The sequence below is a fragment of the Ursus americanus genome, chromosome 3, assembly GCF_024610735.1.
Source record: "Ursus americanus isolate L20-20 chromosome 3, mUrsAme1.1.p, whole genome shotgun sequence".
Lineage (NCBI taxonomy): Eukaryota > Metazoa > Chordata > Mammalia > Carnivora > Ursidae > Ursus > Ursus americanus.
In genome coordinates this window covers 29,105,572-29,128,240 of record NC_142129.1, presented here as the reverse complement: position 1 = coordinate 29,128,240, position 22,669 = coordinate 29,105,572, and the positions used below count along the sequence as shown (strand labels likewise).

Here is a 22,669-nt window from a genome sequence, read left to right as displayed (position 1 = left end):
CTAAGTGAATGAATGAATAAACATTGAGAAAGAACCAAGGGGGAGGGGACATGAAGGATCCAGGAGAAGGAGAAAAGATGGATGAAGTTCTCAGGGATTTGAGGGTAGAAATTAGAAGGAGGTTTGTTGCCTGGAGGAAAGGGGGATATGGAATCCGGAGAATAAACAGAGTGATAAGCTGTGGATGAGAGGAGGACAAGTTTCTTCTATGGAAGTCAGCAGAAAAGAGGAAATGTTGGTTGTGCCAATATGCTATGGGTTTTCCAAAACAGAGGCTATTTAACCCAGTGTGTTTTCTTCTAATAGTGCTAATTTCCTCTGTGAATGGGAGGCAGTTATCTGTAGAAATAAGAAGGTAGCTGGGGAGTGGGGACGTTAGTCACTACGGAGAACGTGAGAGAGAATTGACAAGGGAATCATAGCAGGATAGTCTGGGGACCCTGAAGACCAAACTGGTTTTGCCAACCAGAATCTGTCCATCTGGGTACTTTTCTTAAGAGCTCTCAGCAACCCAGCCCAGGTGCAGGACAGGCAGGCTACTGAGATCTTTGGGTCTCAGTTTCTGCTGTGCTCTAGTCCTCCCGATTTACCTGGCATGTCATATTTTATTATACCTAGTTGTTTATATCTGCTTTCCTTAATAGGCTGTCAGCTCTGTGGGGGCAGAGGCTTGTCTGCCTTGTTAACCACTGTGTGCCCAGCTCTTCCTTGCTTGAAGCTCTACCGTGTGAATGATGCAAATGCAGTGGAGCAAGGGAATTTAATATACTGGGTAGGGAGTGATTGGAGTGTTGGGCCAGGGAATCCAAACCGCAGAGGAAGAAGGTAAAAAAGAGGCTAGGTGAAAGTCGGCATTAGAAAGGAAGACTAGTGGTTGAGGAACTGATGTATTGGGAATATATGAGAAGAGATGGAAATACATGCTCAATGCAATCAGAGAATGGAATATCTCATTTTATAATTTCAGAGGTGGGGATGTTTGGGGAACCACAAAGTCCAAGATGTGGTCATTGGAGTGGTTGGTTGTAGCGAAGTGCGGGAGAGAGTCATTAGGGATGAAAAAACCATAGATATTTTATGGCTTAAGATGTAAATGTCGAAGCTTCCAACTGAGATTTTTCTAGTCAGTGTTTCCACCAGATAGTAAGTAAAATAAACACATGTTTACAAATAGTGAACTCATAGTTTGCATTCATGCATTCACTCATTTGCTCATTCATTCATCCATTCCCTCTTACTTAGACCTTGATTGTAAACGTATGTACAACCACTAAAGCAGACCCCTCTAGGCTTTCATGAAAGGTACAAATTTGTGTGAAAGGCAGACATTAAACAAGGAATATATAACTACAAATTATGAAGAGCACCAAAGGGAAAGATAGATTGAGAAATAGGTGATGATGGATTTTGGGAATAACTATTTAAGTGGGTGCCGTTTCATCAAAGCTGTATTGGAAATACATTTTTTGTATTGAAACTTTATTGCTTTTGTTTCTCTATTATTGTTTACAACTTTCATAGAGGCACAGATGAGCAAATTTGCCTTCCATTGGTTGTTCATGGGTTAGTCAGTAGCCCTAAGGTGCAGTTTAGGAGTGCAGTCAGAAGGTGCTCATTGTCATGAAGTAGGTCTGAGACTCAGTGTGCATTCCTTCCATGGTGGGCTTGAGATCCATTTGAGTCAGTTGTGAGATAAAGGTGGAGATTAACTAAAGATTTGTTTGGGTAAGGAACATTCTCATGAGGCTCTTCCTGCATATCCAGGGAACCCGTGGTTCCTAAACTGTCCTGTAATTATAAATAAATTTTAAGTGGAAAAAAGTGTAGGATATGCATCCAAGAAAACTCCATGTTATTTCTTGAATTCTCTAAAATAAGTACAAATTTCACCAATGGGTAAAAAAAAAATCCCTATTTCATTCTTATAATGGAAAAATTAAAACATAATTCACTATGCTAGACTCAGCAATATTTCTAAAATGTCAAAGATCTAGACCAGCAAGGCAATTTGACTTTTAGTTATATATAACACACATCCAAGGTCTACTATATGATTTGTATTTGAGCATCAAAAGGTGTCATAAATACATAGCTACTTTAATAAATCTAGAAAAAAATTCTCTGTCATGTGAAAAACACCCAAGTTTTATTTTTCATCCTTACTATATTTTAAAGAGCTATATTTCTTGCTTTTGTGGTAAGTCTTGGTTGAAGATTTTTTAATACTATAAGTACCTGAGAAATATACTTTTATAATATAGCCCTTTATTTGATTTTTCTACTGCAAATTCATTACTTTGCTCAAACATTCAATCCTACTTTTGTCATTCTTGCTACTATTTGAAACTCTGCTGAAACAAGTTTCTTAATACAAATGTTCACCACTTTCTATTCCCAATCTTCCATGGTAGTATTTATAACCAAGACTTATACCTATGGAAAAAAGATGTTTGTATTCCTTCATTCAAAGAATATATATTATGTGCCTCTTATGTGCTTACTAGTATTCTTAGGTTGGGGAAACAAAAGTGAACAAAATAGACAGAATACATGGTTTCATTTACTTCCTTTTATGGTGTGGGGAGACAAACAATAAACATAATAAATAAATAAATTGTATTTTTACATTGAAAGGTGATGAGTTGGGTGCCTGGGTGGCTCAGTTGGTTAAGCATCTGCCTTCAGCTCAGGTCATGATTCTAGGATCCTGGAATCAAGTCCTGCATTGGGTTCAATGCTCAGTGGGAAGTCTGCTTATCCCTCTCCCTCTGCCCCTCCCCCCTCCTCATGTGCTCCTCATGCTCTTTCTCACAAATAAATCAATAAAATCTTAATAAAAAATAAAAGGTGATGAGTCATATAGAGAAAAACATGTATCAAGATACATGGAAACATATAGTTTATTGCAGAAAATGCTTTTTATGATAGATGCCAAACTATAGTAATTGTAAAGATTATAGAATTCTTCTCTTTTTTCTCTAATATTTATTTACAGAGAGTGCAGGGAGGAGGGGCAGAGGGAGAGGGAGAGAGAGTCCCAGGAAGACTCCATGCTGAGCATGGAGACTGACGCAGGGCTTGATCTTACAACCCTGAGATCAGAACCTGAGCTGAAACCAAGAGTCACATGCTGAACTGACTGAGCCACCCAGGCACCCCTAATGCTTATGGACTTCTTAATGGAAAAACAGAGTTACAATATATTATTATTCAATTTTATTCATAATTGATATCATTTATTGATGGAGCACTGTGTTGGACACTTTCATATTGCAAATTAACTTAATTCCCCATACAACTTCATGAGGTAGAATTTGTTACTTCAGCCATACAGATGAGAAAACTCGGATGTAGAAAGATAGAACAGCTCTCCCCTGTGGATGAAACAAGCAAGTGGCAGAGTCAGAATTCACCTCCCGATTTCTGATCCCTGGTCCTCCTCTGTTCTTCCTCCACACTGCTGCATCTAACACTTCAGGTTGTTTATTACAACATTCTGTCCTTTGCTTTATCTAATGTGATATCAAGGTTTCAGATTTTGAAGTCTTTCCAATAAAAATATAAGTGTTCAGTTTTTTTAAGATTTATTTATTTGAGAGAGAGTGCAAGAGTGCAAATGGGGGGAGGAGCAGAGGGAGAGGGAGAGAATCTCAAGCAGACTCCCAATTGTGCATGGAGCCCCGATGCAGGGCTCCATCTCATGACCCTGAGATCACAACCCTGAGATAATGACCTGAGCTGAAATCAAGAGTCAAATGCTGGATAGACTGTGCCACCCAGGCATCCCAAAAAGTGTTCAGTTTTAAAATAACTTTCATAGGGGCACCTGGGTGGCAAAATCAGTTAAGCATCTGACTCTTGATTTCTGCTCAGGTTGTGATCTCAGGGTCGTGATCTCCAGGTTGAGAGATGGAGCCCCATGTTGGGCTCCATGCTGAACATGGAGTCTGCTTAAGACTCTTTCTCCCTCTCATTCTGCCTCTTCCCTCCTCTCAAATAAATCAATAAAATCTTTGAAAAAATTAAAATGACTTTTATATGGCCTCACAAAGTGATTTCTGAGGGATAATTTTTCAGATTTTTCTAGAAGAAGGGAGAGAGAGAACTGACCTGGGAGTTCAGAATGTTAACATCCAGTAACACTCATTCTTTCCCAAGGTCTCCGCAGGCCTGTGAGTCTCAAGTTAAGTTGTTATAGTGGTGGCCAGGTTAAATTCTTCCACTAAAAATATATCTTCAAAATTGTAGGAGTAATCAAGAGCTCTCATTTCCCAGAGTGCTGCCTCTGGCATTTGATAATCCCGCATTTGCTGGTGCGGTTGACATAATTATTCACGTAGTTTTTATTTCATGTATGCAGTGTGTGCACCTGTTGTTGGACCGGTTAAAAGTGTTCTTGCCCCTTGGTCTTGGGCCATTTTCATTTTGCTGATACAGTGTGTTATAAATATGACAAGGACAGGAGCAGTTTGTATTACAGGATAATACAACATAATTTGACTGACAAGCTCACTTCCCATTATTATCTGTAGGCTGAGATGCAAGTTAAAATGTCAGTCTTTGTTATAAAGGTATTAGAAAATATGGCCAGGAATTATACTTTATTTACAATATTCTATATAAGATACACTGGTAAGAGCTACATTGCTCTTGCTTAAACTGATCCTTTCAAAATAATAATAACGTAAAGTTGGAACATACACTCTCCTCATGTGAAATCACTGCTCTATTTGAGCCAGCTGTAATAGAGAGGAGCATCCTGTGATTACGAAAGAAAATAATGTGAGAAGGGAATTCTGGGCACTGTGCATTTCGCTTGAGTGACACTGATATATTTGGAAGCATCTGTCTTCCCTTGCACCTAGATGCATGTTTGTTTATTTTGGCCTCCTGTGGACTACTGGTTCCCTCTCAGTTCTGTGTACAAAGGCTCAACCTGTTTTTGGCTTCAAATACTCCTTTTAAGTTTACCTTGACAAAAAATGATATTGGCTGGGGAATCATGTCCCAATTTGCAGTTAAATTTTTTAGTTTAAAAAGTTTCATTATCAATCAATCAATAAATAGTTTCATTATCAATAAAACACAGTATCCTTTAACAAAGGAAAATATCTAATTAATCATGTTTGCCCAAAGTGCCACACAGGGGAGATGTGATTAGCTAATGTTCTATTCCTTTCTGTTAAATCGGCTACACCCATATTAAATGCCTATGGTACCATGTGCCAGGCAGAGCTCAGACTCAGAAACAGTTTTTCTGACTCTATGCTCTTTATACTATCATTTAAAAAACACATATATAGGGATGCCTGGGTGACTCAGTCAGTTAAGTGTCTAACTCTTGGTTTCGGCTCAGGTCATGATCTCAGGGTGCTGACATCTAATTTAGCATTGGGCTCCCTATTTAAATTCTTTCCTTCTGCCCCTCCCTCACTTATGAGTGCACTCTCTCTCTCTCAAATAAATAAATAAATCTTTAAAAAAAAAACCCCGCATATATAGTATTTCCCATATACCAGTTACAGTTTTAAGCCATTCACAGATAGTAGCTCTTTAGTCCTCACTGCACCCTTTGGAGGAAGCTATTGTCCAAGTTCACACAAATGGTGCTGGTGGAACCAGGGGATTCAAAGCCAGCATCTCTCCAGAGTTTGTGTTCTCCTGCATGTCATTCTGCTTTGTCTATCCATTTACAGATGACAGTAATTAGTATGCTGTGAAAAATAGGATATGGTTCCTGCCCTTAGAGGGTTTATAATCTAAATCTGTTTCTTCTTCCTTTCCACACATATCTTCAAAGATCTTGATAAAGCACTGTGGCTCATTAATTTTGTAGATATCTTCATTATTAAACATGTACTATGCGTACATGTGTACTGCCTGTTAAGGAGTTCACATCAGGGAGAGATGCACATTTCCTTTCATAAGGGTGTATTTCAATGAAAACTTTCCGAAAGAGGTGATGTTTGATTTGGAGCTAGCCAGATGGCTGAGCGGAGAGAGGAAGGAATTAGGTAGAAGGAACAGTGGTATGTGTATGAAAGAACAGGGTGGGATCAAGAATGGAAATAATTAAGAGTGTGATATGACCAGAGAAGAAAGACAGGGTTTAAGTTCGAATGACCTTGTGTTCCTTGATGAAGATTTGGAATGGATTCTATCAGTAATGGGAAGTCACGAAGAAATCTAAGTAGTGAAGAGACATGGTACATATGTTTTAGATCCATAAAGTGGACAGTTTGATTCGGAGGTGCCACTGTAAGTAATCTGGATTCCCAGTTTTGTTTTTTATCTCTTCTCCCTCATCGTCCTCCCCCAACTCCTTTGTCTCTCTCTTCGTCAGCCTCTCCCAGTTTTTGCTCTAACCCCCATCCGATCTCATTGCTCCTTCTGGTAACAAAAAAAAATGTCTACTTTATTAAGGTTTAATCTCAGGTTTTCAGGAAAATACCCAATATCTCCCATTATACCTTATAATGAACTCAAATATCAGCATTCTTCCTGCTTGTCAATTGGAAAATTCCCTTTTGTTATGGGAATTTCAATCATCGTTGGGAGAAAGAGGAATATTTATTTGGAGGTCAGCAAACTATGGAAGGAAGAACCTGAAATTATGATGCCCCTCTTCATGGGCAGGAATGCACCCTGCCACACTGAGGTGTGTTCCAGTTCTGCTGCATCCTGATGGAGAGAAGCAGCAGCATTTTGTATCTCCAAAGAGCTCTGAGCTTGTTTCTCAGCGCTCCCTGTTCCTGAACGTGTCCTGCCAGCACAAAATCCATCCTTTCTGAGTCTGTTTCCTCTCCTGTGTTTACCTAAAAAGCACCATTAGAAGATAATGCAGCTGGAAGTATTTTATATATGCACAATGCAGATGAAAGGCATTGCTATTAATTTATATTTTCCGCTACAGTTGAGCTCTGTATTTCTATGTAACAGTATTCCTCTAGGACCTCTATATTTTAATGGCCTAAAATTTTCATCTCTCTGTAATAGTGAGAAAAATTCAATCACCTTCATTTCTTGCATACGAAGTCGCCTTTGTCCTTGCTAGCCTTTCAGAGAGTCTGTCTTTCATTTCCAGAGGAAAACTGACACGATAACTTTCTGAATGGCCCTTGATTTGCATTAATGATGTCCTTCAAGGGCAGTGTCCTACTTCTTCCTCTTGAATTTTTATGCCTCCTTTCTTGTTTTTTTTTTTTTTTTTTAGATGGAGAAATCAATAGAGACACACTTTGGCAGCCATGACAGAAGGGCCATACTCTACAGGCCTCCTTCCTTCAGCAACATGGAGCTTCAGCTCCACCAGCACATTCTCACTCAGCATCACTATATGGTTGTCATCGCTGAAGAAAGGCTCGGTGCTGGCCTCGGGCTGGGGCTGCTAGAAAAAGGTCAGAATAAGAAGTAAATACCCAAGTTGCTTCATATATAATGTAAAACACTTTCTAGAGTGTACTGCATTCTTTCCCTAAAGAAATTTGTAAAAACAAAATTTACCCATGATCAACTTTCGTGCATCAAAGAAAACTTGGCTCCTTTTTTTACTTCCTCTCAGTTTTTCTTTAGCTATATTTCTTTATTCCTGAAATTATTTTGTTTATATTTTTGTAGCGTTTTGGAGTTGCATAGTTCATATTTAAATGGTACATAAAAAATGTTTATGTTTATGAGCCTGAATACATGTTCTGCCCAGCACCAAACTGCTCCATATTTTAAGAAAATTGCCACTTCATCTGACTGCAAGTAGAATGTGCTGGAAATTGTTTCGAGAAGCCGGCTTAAATGTGATTCACAGATTGGCTCTAAAATGCGAAAGAAGTATGGATATTTACCACACACACTATTACTAGTCAAGTACCTTTATTTCTATCATTTGAAGTGAGAAATAAAAGACAAGTTTTTAAACAAGGTATTTGAAAAGAAAGTTGAGTATATGATGAGGGTCAAAAAGGGCAGTAATAATAACAGCTAACATTTCCTGAGCAACTCACCATGTGACAGATACACTCCACCTTGCTCTTTCAAGTACTAGCTTATGCCGCTGAATGAATGAGGTTAGGGCAACAGTTAGCCAGGGTCCCCCTTCACCATGTTCCCCTTTTACCGCACTGGCTGTAAAGTTACAAGGTACTTAGCTAGCAAATCTTTTGGAGGATAGGGCCCAAAAAGATACACTTCAATGAAAAGAAAGGGTCTAAAAATGTGCAGAGTATGGGCCATGAGGACAGGTCTTCAGGAATGCCATTTGCTGGGCCCTGTCCCCTAGGAGTTGTATGGAAATCTAGAGTGCTGGGATTCTGGAAGCAAATGAGAACAACAAAAGGGAAGGTGAAAGCTCTGGAGTATCAAAGAGGGCTGAAAACAAATTTTAGAAACTTCCTTGCAGTTGGTTCTATTAAGGAGGGACCAATTGAGAGTTCTGGGACATCCATAAATGATGTTGTCAGAAAAGCATTTATCCGTGTTAAGGAGAGAGATAAAATGTTGAGTTACCCTCTCCTCCCATAAAACATCTTAGCCCATCCCTGAAGTAAGCTAACCACCACCTGCACGCCACGTGAGCTGTGCACCTGTCGTCATGCGCAACACCAGCCGTGATGACACACCACTGGTGTCTGAAATTGCTGTGTTCCTTTGCCTCCGTGACGGTACCACTGACTGTGCACGGGCACAACATGGACGCTCTGTGCATTTCAACTTCAATTCCGCGTCAATTTTCAATTCTGTCCAGTTGCAGTTCAGAAGGAATATGTCTGCTCTCTCCCTTAATGGTCTTGGGTCAGTTTTATAAGAAAAAGGAGGATGACTTTGCAGCTTCCAAATATCAAGAAAAGTGCAAAGACAGCCTGAAGGCAATAAACTCTGGCAGTCAAAGGAGTGCTGGGCCCAGCATAAGATAACGAGATGGTGTCACCAGACTTTGTCAGTGTAAATGCTGATTTGGCCCGCTTACCCCATATTCCCTCAGCTTGTAAAACATTTACTTCCTCATTCTTTCTTGGTTTCTTCGACTCGGTATAATAAGGTATTATTCCTGGATAAGGCCTCAAGAAAGGGTAGCAATTTCACGAGTATGCAAAATTGACTTTTGGTTTTTCATCTGATTTTATAGTTTTCACTGTGAGGGCAACCTCAAATACCTGAAATAAAAAAGTTCTGTGACCATAATCTAACATTTCCTTGATTTTCTAATGTAGAGGGGAAAAAAATCACTTTTTTATTACAGCATATTTTCCGTGGCCACAGATTTAATCTCTAAACTATGTTTGCATTGAGGCATTCACTATAAAAATATTTTCTAAAGATCTGATCCTTGTCAAATTCATTTTTCTTTAGTTTCCCATATTCCCACCTCATGCTTATTTTTTCCATATGTATAGCAGCAGCAAGTATGATGCTATATTTGCACATTTAAACTTAATTTCTCCATGCTGAGCATCTTGGGGGAAGTGGAAGCAGTTCAGAATGATCTGGAGACGTACTCCTCCTATCTTTAACTTTGCCGTTGCAGCTTCTGCTCTCTGCTAAACTGAAATTTGAAACTATGACATCAAAAATAAAATAGGTACTACCACAAATGTTACTAAGTGCCCATGTGCAGATTTGAGACATTTATAAAATACACGCTTGGTTGTAGGAAAATCCATATAAAATACAATTTCCCTATTCTATCTATCCATTTAACCTGCTTTTCTCTCCTCTTCTGGTCTGACCCCAATCAGTTCTGCTGACCTCATTCTATGCCATCGTTTGAAGCATAGGCAGCCCCTTTCCAGTTTGGAGCTACTTTTTTTTTCTTTTTTAAACCTTTAAGGCCAGAAATCGATAAAAATTAGAAAAAATAAAAGGGTCCTAGCCAGGCAACATTCCACTATTAAGTATAATCTGTTTTTGTAGAGTAACGTTTGGGCTTTATATTTTATTCAGGTTTCTTACTACTTATTTAGTAAGCATTCCTTGAAAGGAAAAGTAAGAAGTCTCGGGTTCTAAGAATGTGGGCATTATGTTTTTTTCCCTGGTTAATTCCATTCTAGTGATATAACAGAAGTCTGTGGCTCTATCTGGAAAGACAGTAGGGCTTCGTATATGCAACTTTAAGCAAGTTAGGTTCTTTGAGCTCTAGTTCTCTTATTTGTTTAAGGCAATAATGATTATTACTTCATGATAGCATGTGGTGAGAATTTAATCGCTTTGTCCACCCCATCAGAGTTCTGGGAGGAGACAACGTAAAGCCCAGCCACTATTTTTTGATTCAATAGTCTGGGAGTGGGGCCCAGAAATTTATATGTTAAAAACAGACACATGTGATTCTGATATGTAGCCCATTGGGGCACACTATCCTAAGGGATATACCATTGGTTCAAGAAATAGCAATCTTTAGACTTAATTCTGGAACTAAAACAATGCAGAAGTTTGCTTGCTGTAATGCCATTGTACTACTAAAGTTTTAACTATATAGGTATTTACAAGCATTTAATCTTTAAGTTGATTTCAAAAACAGTGAGAGGACAATTGTCTTTACAGATTTAGCTACAAAACTTAGCAGCATGTAAAACGTATACTCTATGGTCCTTCAGTCTCTTGCTTTGGAAAAATATATCTTATGTCCCTGCATTTATAAGAACATATAATTCTCTAAAGCAAAAGAAGCACCCACCAATTATTGCCCTTCCTAGTATCTAGGTACTATTTAGTAAATCAGTGCTTTAGTACATGGAATAGTATAGTAGCCTAAAAGAAAGTAGATGTTTTCTGAAAGTTCTTAACCTATTCCCATGGTAACATCCAAACAGTATGTGGTCCATGAGGCCCTGTCTCGGTAGGTCGTATCATTGGATCAGAATTATTTCTGTATACTTGAAGAATAGTGCATATTTATCAGTTTTCTGCTCACTTCTGAATACAACTTGCACTTCTAAATTAAATATTTTATATAGTCCCTGTGAAAAACATATGCCAGCCCCCTACAGAATTGGTCACTCTTATGGTTTCAAATTGCTCTTGTTTTTGTAATATGGGGGTTTAACATGGAATGTTTTTTTGAAGAAAAAAAAGCGGAAGGCCATATCGATTTTCTTGCCAGGGGTTGGCAAACGATGGCCCGCCAGCCAAATCTGGCCCAATGCCTGTTTTTGTCAACAAAGTTTTATTGGAATGCAGCCACACATTTGTTTTCATACTGTCTTTGGCTGCTTTGTTTTGCCATAGCAGAGTGGAGTAGTTGCAACCGAGATGGTATGGCTCTTAAAGCCTAAAACATTTATTGGGCCCTTAACAGAAAAAGTTTGCTGACCCATGTAGCTAGACTAATTCTATGTCATCTGATCCCATCCCAAGCTGATGGTTAAACTCTAGGACTGAGATAGTTTAGTTTTGTAACTTATACCAAACCTCATTCAAAAAGGATTTGATGGTTTACAATAAACCATATAATAATAACATTACTAAAATGGAAATATAAAGTTAGGGCTCAGGCTGGATATTCCTCTTAGCTACCGTAATTGAAGCTTAATTTTGGCTTGAGCCTGCAAATACCGAGAGCAAGAAGGAAAAGAATGGAAATTTTACTCTCAGAAAGAAGGGAACACGACGTTCCTTCCGCTAACCACCCACATGCCCAAGTAGTATATTTAAAACAAGTTTCTTGAAGGGTTTATTAAGTAAACAACCCTAAGTTAGGTAATGGGCCAAGAACCAGAGCAACATTTCTATTGCAAATGAAGTAGATGTCATATCTTAGTTCATATAGCAACCTTCCAACAGGAGCTCAGAGTATAACATTATAGCATGGTATGGCGAAGGCATTTCTAGGAAGGGCTAGAGTTAATGTGGTGATACTGTTTATCGATATTTGTTTGATATTAAACTTGATATATTGTGTTCTGGAGAATGCTATTTTAAACAATGTTGCTCCTTGGCTCCCCCCCCCCCCAATAAGGACACTGTAATTTATCCAACTGTGTTCTTGGGAAGAACTATTAAAAGATATAGTTAATCGAGTGAGAGATACAGATCACTACTTAATGTTGTGGAAAATATATTAGAGAAGAAAAAACCTATTTCCTTCCCTGCTTATAATTTAATAGTTTTCTATCCTTCTATATTTTTATTTACATTCACTTGCACTCCCAAAAATGTCCATAGCACTCGTGTACCATTTGAAGTTTAGTCTAATTTTGAAGGTTTATTTAGAATGGCTACTTGCCAAAAGCTGTTTCTGGGGTTTGTATGGAAAAGAAGCAACTACTAGAGACCAATCTTAACTTTTGTGATGGAAAGCGTATTTCAGGGTTTTTTTCTTTAGTTTATTTGTATTCAAGAAGAAGCTATAAGGAAGTTGAGATTTAAATTACCCATAAGTAAGAAGAGCTTAACCACAGTAATTGCTTTCTTGGGGAGGTAGTAGACTGTGGTAATTAAAAAGAACAAGCTTTGGAGTCAGATCAAACCTGGGTTGAGTTCTAGTGTTACCTTTAATGGTTATATAACCTTGGACAAGTTACTTAACCTCTCAAAGCCCTCGTTTTCTCTTTGGGAATTGATTGTTTTGGATTGTTCTATGAATGCCACATTATGGGCACTCCAGGAATGGGAGATAAAATCGTTACTACTGTCAAGAACTAATTACAGAAAGGAGATTATGGAGATTCCTTTCTGGGGAGATAAATTGAAAATGGGTTCTATATGACGAACATAGGAGTGCTACTGTTGGATATTTTGTGATAAATGAACTTCACAGGTGTTTTAAAGGCCCTCTTTATCAACCTATATGTTCCCATTCAAAGGTCTGGGTTGTAAACCATCCTGAAATTCCAACACATAGGCTCCTGGAACCATTCCCTTGGGAAAGACCCTTCATTAAGAAAAAAAAAAAAAATCTGTAAGCTCCTTGAGGTCAGGGATCGTGTCTGTTCTGCTTATCACTTAAAACCATGCCCTCCACCTAGAGGCACCCAATGAATATTTATTGAATACAATTGAATGCATGAATAAATGAAGATAACATATTGTCCCAATATTTGAGCTCCTTAAATAGTGAACTACCTCAGAGAATTCACATTAAAACTTAATTGATAAGCCTTTTATTTTTGCATAACTTTATAGGTACACTGATACTCTACCCATGCTCAGATCTGCTCTTATATAGAAATAATGCAATCAAAACTATGGTAGTATATAGGTCTCATACTACCTGTTGAGGCTTTAAGTGCTTGTGTCCATTTTTCAGAGTTCTTCTCTTCTTCCTTTGCTCTTAAGGGTTCCTCTATTACATTTACCGGTGTTACTGTCTGTTGGTTTTGGAGGAGGATGGATGAGTTTAGTTCTAGGCATATTCGGTCTCAGGTGTCTTGAGCGTTTCACCTGAATGCATTTAGCAAAAACTGAAGAAAGCAGAGAGGCCAGGGCAGGAGATGAGAATTTGTGAGTTATCAACTTAGCAGTGATGACTGATTCACTGAAGGTTTACTATTCCATAAAACAACAAAACACATAGCATTACCTAATAAAACGCTGCCCAATAAAGGACATGTGAAAGTAAGCGTATAACATTTGTGGCTTGTGGACATAGAAAGCATTGAGGGTCAAGCCCCCGTCTTGTGATTTCGGTCCCATTTGCATCCTCCCCAGCACGCTCTCTACTTCGTTGCTTAGCATAGTGTAAAATATTCACGTTTATGTTCTTCTAATCCCTCGCTTTGGGAAAATATATCATATGACCCAGGGATTTTAAAACATACACCTTCTCTACAGAAAAAGATAGAATCACCATCAAATTATTCTCTTTCAAATCAGCTAGGTAATATTTAGTAAATCATTGTTTTAGTTGAGAGAATGGACTCGGGGCCTAAGAGAGAATAAATATTTTCCAAAAGTTTTTAACTTGCTCCCGGGGTAGAGTCTAAGTAGTAATATATTGGCCAAGAGACTCTGACACGTAGTATATTTTATCATTGGGTGAGAATTATTTATGTATACTTGAAGAGGGCATATTTCTGCAGTTGCAGCCGAAACCAGATCTGCAGCAAGCGCAAGAAAATAGATGGTTCCAATTGCAAAGAATGTTTCTGGGAGGCCCTGGAAGTAGTTGGACCAATATTTTTGTATCCCCACTGTTTAACGGGACACTTGGGTACAAGATTTATTTGTAGTAACTCTAGAAGACATCCAGGACCAATTTAAGGATGAACATTTTATCAGTCCGAGTTACCCAGCAGTGGAACTGCCCATCTCAGAACATAGGAAGCGTTGTTGGCACAGCATCAAGTCAGGGGTGCTTCCAAGCACTTGCTTTATTACTCAAGAGAACGAGTAAAGTCACCACCCAAGTCTTTTTCAGATCAGCACTATAACATTTATACGCACAGAATGAGGGAAAGGAAGACAAAATTTTAAACCTCATCATTCTAGGGATTCCTTTTCTTTAGTCTTTTTAGTCTCATGTCCAAGGGCAGAAGAAAGGAATGGGAAGCAAAGGAGCAGAGAAACATTGGTCTGGAGGCAAAATCCGGGTGACTCCCCTTTGGCCAGTAGCGCATGTTGATAGCAGATGTTTCTACTAATCCTTTAAAACTCCAGAGCCTAATGAACTCCTCTTCTTCTCCTTCCTTCCTGTCTTCGGCCTCACACCAGCACCCCTGCCGCTTCCCTGAGTTTAATATGTTCTATGACTATTTAGCAGGAAGACGAAAGAGTAAAGGTCACATTTAAAAGGCGCAGCGTGTTTTCCCTTGTCAATATTTCACCTAGAACGCCTTTGACATACTTTTTTTTTTTTTATTACGCAAGAAATAGGTTTTGGGCGATATCAGAAGTGCTTCTGTTCCTTTAGTTAATCAAACTGGGGAGAAAAAAAAGGAAATTGAATCAAAGAAACTTACTGGTCTACACCATTCTATTTTATTGTAGTATGACAGGCGGTAATTGTGTGTTCGGGTTTATTGTTATTTTCCTCCGTGCTTATAGAATTACTGATGTATTTACGACCAAACAGAATTTGTTCTTTAATTGGCACACTAGAGCCCAAGGAATGTTTATTTAACCTTAACTGAGTTGAGTTGTTTATACTACAGAGACCCGAGTTCAATTTACTTTAGTTTTTGAAAAAAGCTTTCTTATTTATAAAAGTTGAGCTTCAAGTGACCTCCCCATTCTGATGTTTCCTTTACCCTCCACTGTGCAAGAGAACAAAAAGCCAGTGTCTCATTTTTACTCCAAAGAAACTAAACTGCTTCCTTAAGTGGGTTGGTTCTTACCATTGAAAATGGTAACCAGATGTTTACTGAAATCCCCAGCATTTCTCATTCAAGCCTAGCTTCCTTCTAATCGTTTGATCTTTTTAAGTTTCATAGAAACCAGATTGGGTATTTAAATTCTCCAAAGCTGGGAAATGTTTAATATAGCTTTGAAGATACTTTCTCTGAACTGTTTCGTTAAATGCACTTTCGGCTTTTATTTTTTTTTAATGTACAGCATTAATCTTTTTTTCAATACTATGGATTCTATTTAACCATATTACAAATAACATATTGTACTATTTATTTGCTTCAGTTTTTGTATTGCAGGTTTTTTCCCCTTGGCAGGTACATATGATTGCTTTTGTAGAACAACAAAAAACTACACGCCACCTAGTTTTGCCTCAGTTACAAAATTAATAGCCAAATTCAGTGGTCAGTTAAAATATTTCATTTCAGACACTAGGTAACATGGATTCCCTCTGAACTTTTTATATCAGTGGTTCTCAAACTTGGCTGCCCATGGAAATCCTCTGAGGAGCTTTAAACTCCTGCTTCCTAGTTCCCAGGTCCAGATGCTCTGATTTAATGGATCTAGAGTTTAAAATCTCCAGGTGATTCTAAAGTACAGGTAAATTTGAGAACTTTGGTTGATGTTCTATATTGTTTCATCTCAAATTAATTTTTATAAGTACAGTTGGCCCTTAACACAGATTTGAGCCGTTTGGGTCCACTTATACATGGATTTCTTACAGTACAGTCCTATAAATGTATTTGTTCCTCCTTATGACTTTCTTAATAGTATTTCTTTTCTCTAGTTTACATTGTTATAATGATACAGTGTATATTACTTGGAACATACAAAATATGTGTTAGTTGACTATTCATGTTATTGGTAAGGCTTTTGGTCAACAGTAGGCTCTTAGTAGTTAAGTTTTGGGGGAGTTGAAAGTCATATACAGATTTTCTACTCTGCAGGGGCTGGTATGCCCTCACCCCTGCATTGTTAAAGGGTCAACTGGAATTTATTTCAGGTCGTTGTTCTTTTCATATTTCTTTAGAATTAAAGACCCTTTTTCTTTCAGAAATTAGACATTTTGTTTGGTTTTGCCATAGACTAAACTATGCTTCGAATGACAGATTCAATTTGTAGAAACAAATAATATTCATATTAATTTAGATTAAAGAAAGGCTCTAGGAAAGAAAAACAAACTGTTTCATATGGGACTTTTCAAGTGACAGAGTGTGTGGGTTAACTACAAGGGAGTTTGGGGACTCCAGATATGGTGTATTTACTATGCAAGTGTATTATCAGATTTAGATGCTTGAAATATTTTAGACGTTTCCCTCAATTTGGGAGGAGTTTGGGAGCATCTAACCACATTTTTGAGACCGCCTCTTCATTTTTTACCACTTTTGCTTTCTACTCTCCATTTTATAATGATTGTAAAACTCCCCAATGACATCCCTTTGAGACTTGACTTTCCCTCTGGAGAATTAATTAACTAATTAGTTAATCATTATTCATTAATATTTCCCCCTGGAAATCCTCTATCATTTTTCATCTTCCTTTTAGCTAAAGTTGCTTCTTCCTAACAGCATCTCTTTGTGGTTGTCTAGACTAAGTTTGGGAAACAAAGACTCAAGGAAAAGTATTTTTTCCTTAGTAATCTCTCTTTCTGATTAACTCCCCTCTCTCTTCAAAGTCTTTTTTTCAGAATTTACCAAGAAATTCCTTTTTGTTACAAAATATAGTCACTGTATTTATGATTGTGTTATTTTTGATATGAGAGACATTTGGGCATGAGTAGAATATCAGTGTTCTTCAAAAGTTATATGGAAATTTTTTAAAAAGCTGAAATTAAGTTTTAATGTGAATTCACTGAGGTAATTTCTCAATTTCCTTGATCTTACCCTAGCTGTGATTCCCAGACTTGGTGAAATGTGTGAATCAGTGGAATAAACACCTGTCCTAGCAATGAATGGGTCCCACGAGGTCTAGAATTTTCTTACAAACACTTTTCTCCCTTAACTTCCTTAATGCTGCCCTCTCCTACTTCTCCAACCTTTTTGACCCTTCTTCTTTATGATCTTCCTCCAAATGTGGGCACTCTCCAAGACATTTATCCCCAGTCTTCTTTTTTCCCCCATCTTGATATTTCCTCAAGATATTTTTCTACTCTGCAGATTCAGTAATCTCCTCTGAAGAACAGATTGGTGGCACCCAGAGGTGGGGCTGGGGGAGTGACGTCGGGCGAAATGGGTGAAGGTGGCCACAAGGTACCCACTCCCAGTTAGAAATGAGTTTTAAGGATGTCATGTACAGCATGGGGACTATAGTTAATAACACTGTATTTTATGTTTGAAAGTTGCTAAGAGAGTAAATGGTAAAAGTTCTCATCACACACACACACACACACACACACACACACAAATTTGTAACTACATGGTGATGAACATTAACTAGACTTATTGTGGTGGTCATTTTGCAATATATGTATATATCGAATCATTATCTGGTGCACCTGAATCTAATATAATGTTATATGCAATTATATCTCACTAAAAAAATCTCCTCTGGAAATATAACCACTGTATAGTGTTGAATCCTAATCTGTCTTCTGTAGGCAGACATTTTAGAGAGTCTTGATTTTCAAATACCTGATAGATGTTTTGATTTGTGTCTCCCACTGTCTCAACATGTAGCAAGGGACACTTGCCACCGTCTACCCCAGCACTGTCTGTGGGTTGGCCTGCCATGTTTCTCTTGCGAGTACTGCATTGCCTCAGTCTCTCACGTGCTAATGCTCATCTTCAGGTTCTCCCTGTCCTTCTGCTGCAGCACACATTAGGCATCTGGGCCATGGCCCATTTTGTGCCTCTCATGCTATCACAGTGGCAGTTAAATACTCGCCCAGCTGCTGGTCTCTGCTTTCGACAGCTCACCCCACCATGACCGCCAGTTGAATATTACACAAACATGGCTCTGCTCACATCACTTCCCCATGTGGAAGTCTTCAGGGACGTCTCATTTCCTCCTAACGAGAAGACGTACCTCTTGGCGCAGCATTCACAGCTTCCCATGCCATGGTGTCAGACACCCCCCCATCCCGGCTGTAGCATGATTCTCAGGCTTGGCCTCATACCCGAATTATTCAGGGATCTTAACAAAAGTCTATGTCCAGGCCCCACTTCTGAAAATTATGTTAGTATCTTAGGGGAGGAGAATGAACGTGGGCATCACTAATTTTTTACAGGGCTCCTAAATGATAGTAATGTGTGGGCTCCCTGCTATTGGTCTACTCTCTTTTGCCTGATCACATTTCAAAGCTTCATGATTTGCATGGCTACTGAGGTCTTTTGCTCCTAGAATTCCTTCCTGTCTGCCATTTCTTAAAATACAAGTTAATTTATAAGTTTACCCATGAATTGCCCTCAAAGTAGAAATGGTAAACAAGGTATATGAGACCTCATCACACATGATTCACACATCTCTGAGGCCTAGAGTATGTTTTGTGTTATATATTTTTATATTTTTTTTGTGTGTTCATCTCGTCTCCCCTTCTATATTATAAACTTCTTGTAAAGCAGGGAATGTTTTATTTATCTATTTATTCTGCATAAGACACTGTCTTGTATATACCTAGTAGGCACACAATTAAATGAATAAGCAGTTGAAAAAATAAACCTGCAAATATACTAAGAGAATAACTGAATTTTTCCTTCGCATATTCTAGCACCATTTGCTTCTTAGAAACCTAGGGGAAAACTACTTAGTGTGATAGGAAATAGCTGTGTGGTAGAGCAAAACGAAATGTGCTCCAGGCTGTGTCTGAGCAAAATTAACTGAAAAACAAAAGTCACATACCCACTGCCCTTAGTGAAGATTCTCTGTAGCCTTGTTTCAGAGTTGGTCAAGCCAGTGATGTCTCTGCTTTCAAAGAAAGAATTCCACCAAGAAGTTAATAATAGCCTTTTAATAGTAATAATAATAATAATTCTTTTCAGCTCTTTCTCTCAGGAAAAGTATGAAAGTCATATGAGAATCTCAACATCTGTGCAACAAAATGGTCTATTTAGAACAGGGAACTTTGGAATTTAAAAAATCTTGTTTAGCATTCCACCTCATTATCAGACTGACCAAACAAGTGATTAAAGGGTATAAAGGGCAGAGATGACTCTTAGGAGGCCCTGCTTTCTAATAGCGAGCTCTGAATTTTGTACTTATCAGAAGGTGAAGGGAATCCCTATCTGGATGGTTGTTTAAAGAGCATAGTTTTGGCAAAGCACCAGCATGGTACCTACTGTTTACTGGGCCCATGATTCTCAAACTTAATATGTATTGAAATTGTCTGGAAGGCTTGTTAAATCAGAGATTGCTGAACCCTACTCCCAGTAGATCTGACCCAGTAACAATGGGGAGGTGTGTTAAGAAATAACAAATTCCCAGGTAATGCTAGTGTGCTGGTTGTGGACCATGTGTTGAAACTGCTCTGCTGGATACTTCTTTATTACGGTTTTTCTGTGTTTCTTCCGGAAGCACAAAAGAAGTTCTGCCTATTTGCTATTGAAGTAGCTAGTGGCCAAATAATTCCCTATTTGCCTTGCCAGGAGTCTGAGCCAACCTTTCACATTGGTGAGAAGCCCCACTCCTAAAATCAAATAGATGCTAAACCCATTAATTATAAGTTGGCAGGCAAAGCCTTGGTGCATGTTATCTTAATTCTTTATTGTCAAGGCCAATGGTCCATTTGGAAGTGATAGCAACAAGCAGCTGCATTTAAACTGTCTTTGGACATGTTGGGCTTGCTTGAAGATAGTGGTATCGAGGTCAAAACATGGACATATGATTTATCCCAAATGGTAATTATATGCCCCCAAGGAGCAGCAAGAAGGTATTAGGGAAAGGAGGAAAGTTGCCTTGGGTTGCATTGTCAATGTGAAGCTGTGACTAAGTTATTTCATTTCTTTAGATGCCTTTGATTTTATAGAAGATGAAGATTTTGGACTAGATAATCTTTAGGATCTATTCCAATTGCAAAATACATAAAAAGTACAATAAAGAATGGAGGAGATTACCTATAAGGCCACACACAAAAACAGTTAATTTTGGACTTGTTTCTTTATAAGTTTTTTTTACACATTTTACACAATTTTCTAGCTTGCTTTTTTAGCATACTGTTTATCAGAAACACATGCCGTAAAAACTTTGTAAATATTATTTCAATGGCTACCTAAAATTATGTTATATGGATGTATTTAATGTTTGCTTAATATAATTTTCTTAATCTTTCCACATTGTTAAATATTTATGATGTTGCCAATGTTTTGCTGTTGTAAATAATTCTTGAATATAAATTCATGTATATAAATCTTTCTCTACATTTCTAATTCTTTCCTTAGCACGAATTTCTAAAATTTAAATTACTGAAATGAAGAATGAGGGTGCTTTCTGAAGCTCTTCATTCATGCTGTCAAAATTCTACCTGAAAAGGTTAAAGCATTTCCCATTAGACATGCAAAAAATTTCCCATCTCACCAAACCTCACCAATATCAAAACTCTGTCATTTTAGTAAGTGAGGTTGTTTTCAGGATGAGAACTTTACCTGTTGTTCTATAGAAGTATGGCGTGGAAATCCAAAATCACAGCTGTAGTATAAAACAATTTTTTTCTGTTGGAAATTGGTACTTGCATCATAGTAAGAATGCCGGCAATGCCAGAAAGGCAGGCACATTCCGTGGTAATCTGAAGGCTCATCCAGATAGCCAGCATATCAGGAATAATGAGTGTTTGCATTTCCACTGGTTTGTTTGCTCAAGGATTGCTATTCATTATTTGTCCATTTTTTGGAGAAATAGCGTATTAAAGTTTATCAGCAAGACCTTATTTTGTGAGTACCTGAAATCTCTAACTCACAGCTACACAGCATGACTATTGCATGCTGAGACCGGTTTTTATTTCTTGTCTTATGGAAAGAAATCCTATTACTTTGTCTCATTGAGTATTTTTAAGGTACTCTATGTGATATCAGAGACATTTTGAATTTTAAAATGATCAAGATCCAGGTTAATTTTCCATACATCTTTGTTTCTGTATAACAGTTAATTGACATTCTATCGTACTTTGAAAGGTATGCAGTATGTGAAAAGACAAATGTCATTTTTCTCAGAGAATAATATTTCTTTACTTGGCTGCATGCATGCATATTCTAACTGCATTTTTAGAAAATAGTCCCATTTACAAAGATGTTATATGTTTGTGGTAGAATATTGAATCAAATGTTTGCAAATACAAAGATGAATGTGAAAAAACTAAATCCAAATCCCACCACCCAGAGATAACACAGTTAATGTTGTGCATGTTTCCAGGCATCTCTCCAAGCCCAAGCGTGCGCATACATACACACATACACACACACACGAACACACACTTGCATCTTACACTTTTGCCTCTTGTCTCTTTATATGATAGCTTATCCCACCTGTTTTAACAGATAAAATATTAGTATTCAGATATTCTGATAGAGCTTTGCCATATCAACATAGGTTTAAAAGTTTGAATAGATTTTCCTATTAGTAGTTTTAAATTTGTCTTTTTTTATTATTAACTAAATGTGCTGTGATATGCACTTTACCTACATTAGCTCATTGAATTCTCACTCTTAGTCCTTAAGGTAGGTATTTCTGTTTCACAAATGAGGAACTGAGCAATGCATCCCAGAGCTGGCACAGCTGAGTTTTGGCCCAGGACTGTCTCTCTCCAAACCTAAGTCTTCAACCACAATAGCACACTAGTTTCAGGAAAGTGTATGAAAAATTTTTGCCTCATACTTTTTTAGTATTATATGGAATACTATGGTATTTTTAGTATTATATGGAATACTATGGTATTTTTACTGAGTCCTTCTTGATAGATATTTAGAATTGTTTCAACTAATTGCTATACAATACAACTTTGCTGCTATATTCATTTATATTACATTTTGGAGATCTAAGTGTAACACTCAATTATTTGGCCAATGGGTGAAAATAATGAAACTATGGATCCCCCTGCCACATTTCTCTACAAAAAGATGGTTCCTATTTTGACTTCATCACCACTGCTAGTTCACAATCTTGAGGAAATAGATGTTAACATGTTTTTTAATCTGATGAGGTTAAAAATAACACATCAGTTTAATATTTTACTAAAAAGGAAATTTTACTTTCACATCAATTAAAAATATTTTATTATGCTAAATGCTGTTTTTTATTTTTTTATTTTTAAAGATTTTATTTATTCATTTGAGAGAGAGAGAGACAGACAGTGAGAGAAGGAACACAAGCAGGGGGAGTGGGAGAGGAAGAAGCGGGCTCCCGGCAGAGGAGCCTGATGTGGGGCTCGATCCCAGAACGCCGGGATCACACCCTGAGCCAAAGGCAGACGCTT

The 22,669-nt window shown here is 37.8% G+C and overlaps 1 protein-coding gene across 3 annotated transcripts in view; it reads left to right on the top strand.

Annotated features, from left to right (window-relative positions):
• Positions 1–22,669, top strand: part of CPED1 (cadherin like and PC-esterase domain containing 1) — a 261,484-nt gene that overhangs the window by 20,715 nt on the left and 218,100 nt on the right. For 2 of the 3 annotated variants that reach the window (XR_006778640.2, XM_045792760.2), the window contains one exon: positions 7,214–7,397. The exons of the other annotated variant lie outside the window; for it this stretch is intronic. Coding sequence is in view for 1 of the 2 variants with exons in the window: in XM_045792760.2 (XP_045648716.2) it covers positions 7,214–7,397 (184 nt within the window). In the remaining variant the exon portion in view is untranslated. The remainder of the gene's footprint in view (positions 1–7,213; positions 7,398–22,669) is intronic. 3 annotated transcript variants of the gene reach the window in all.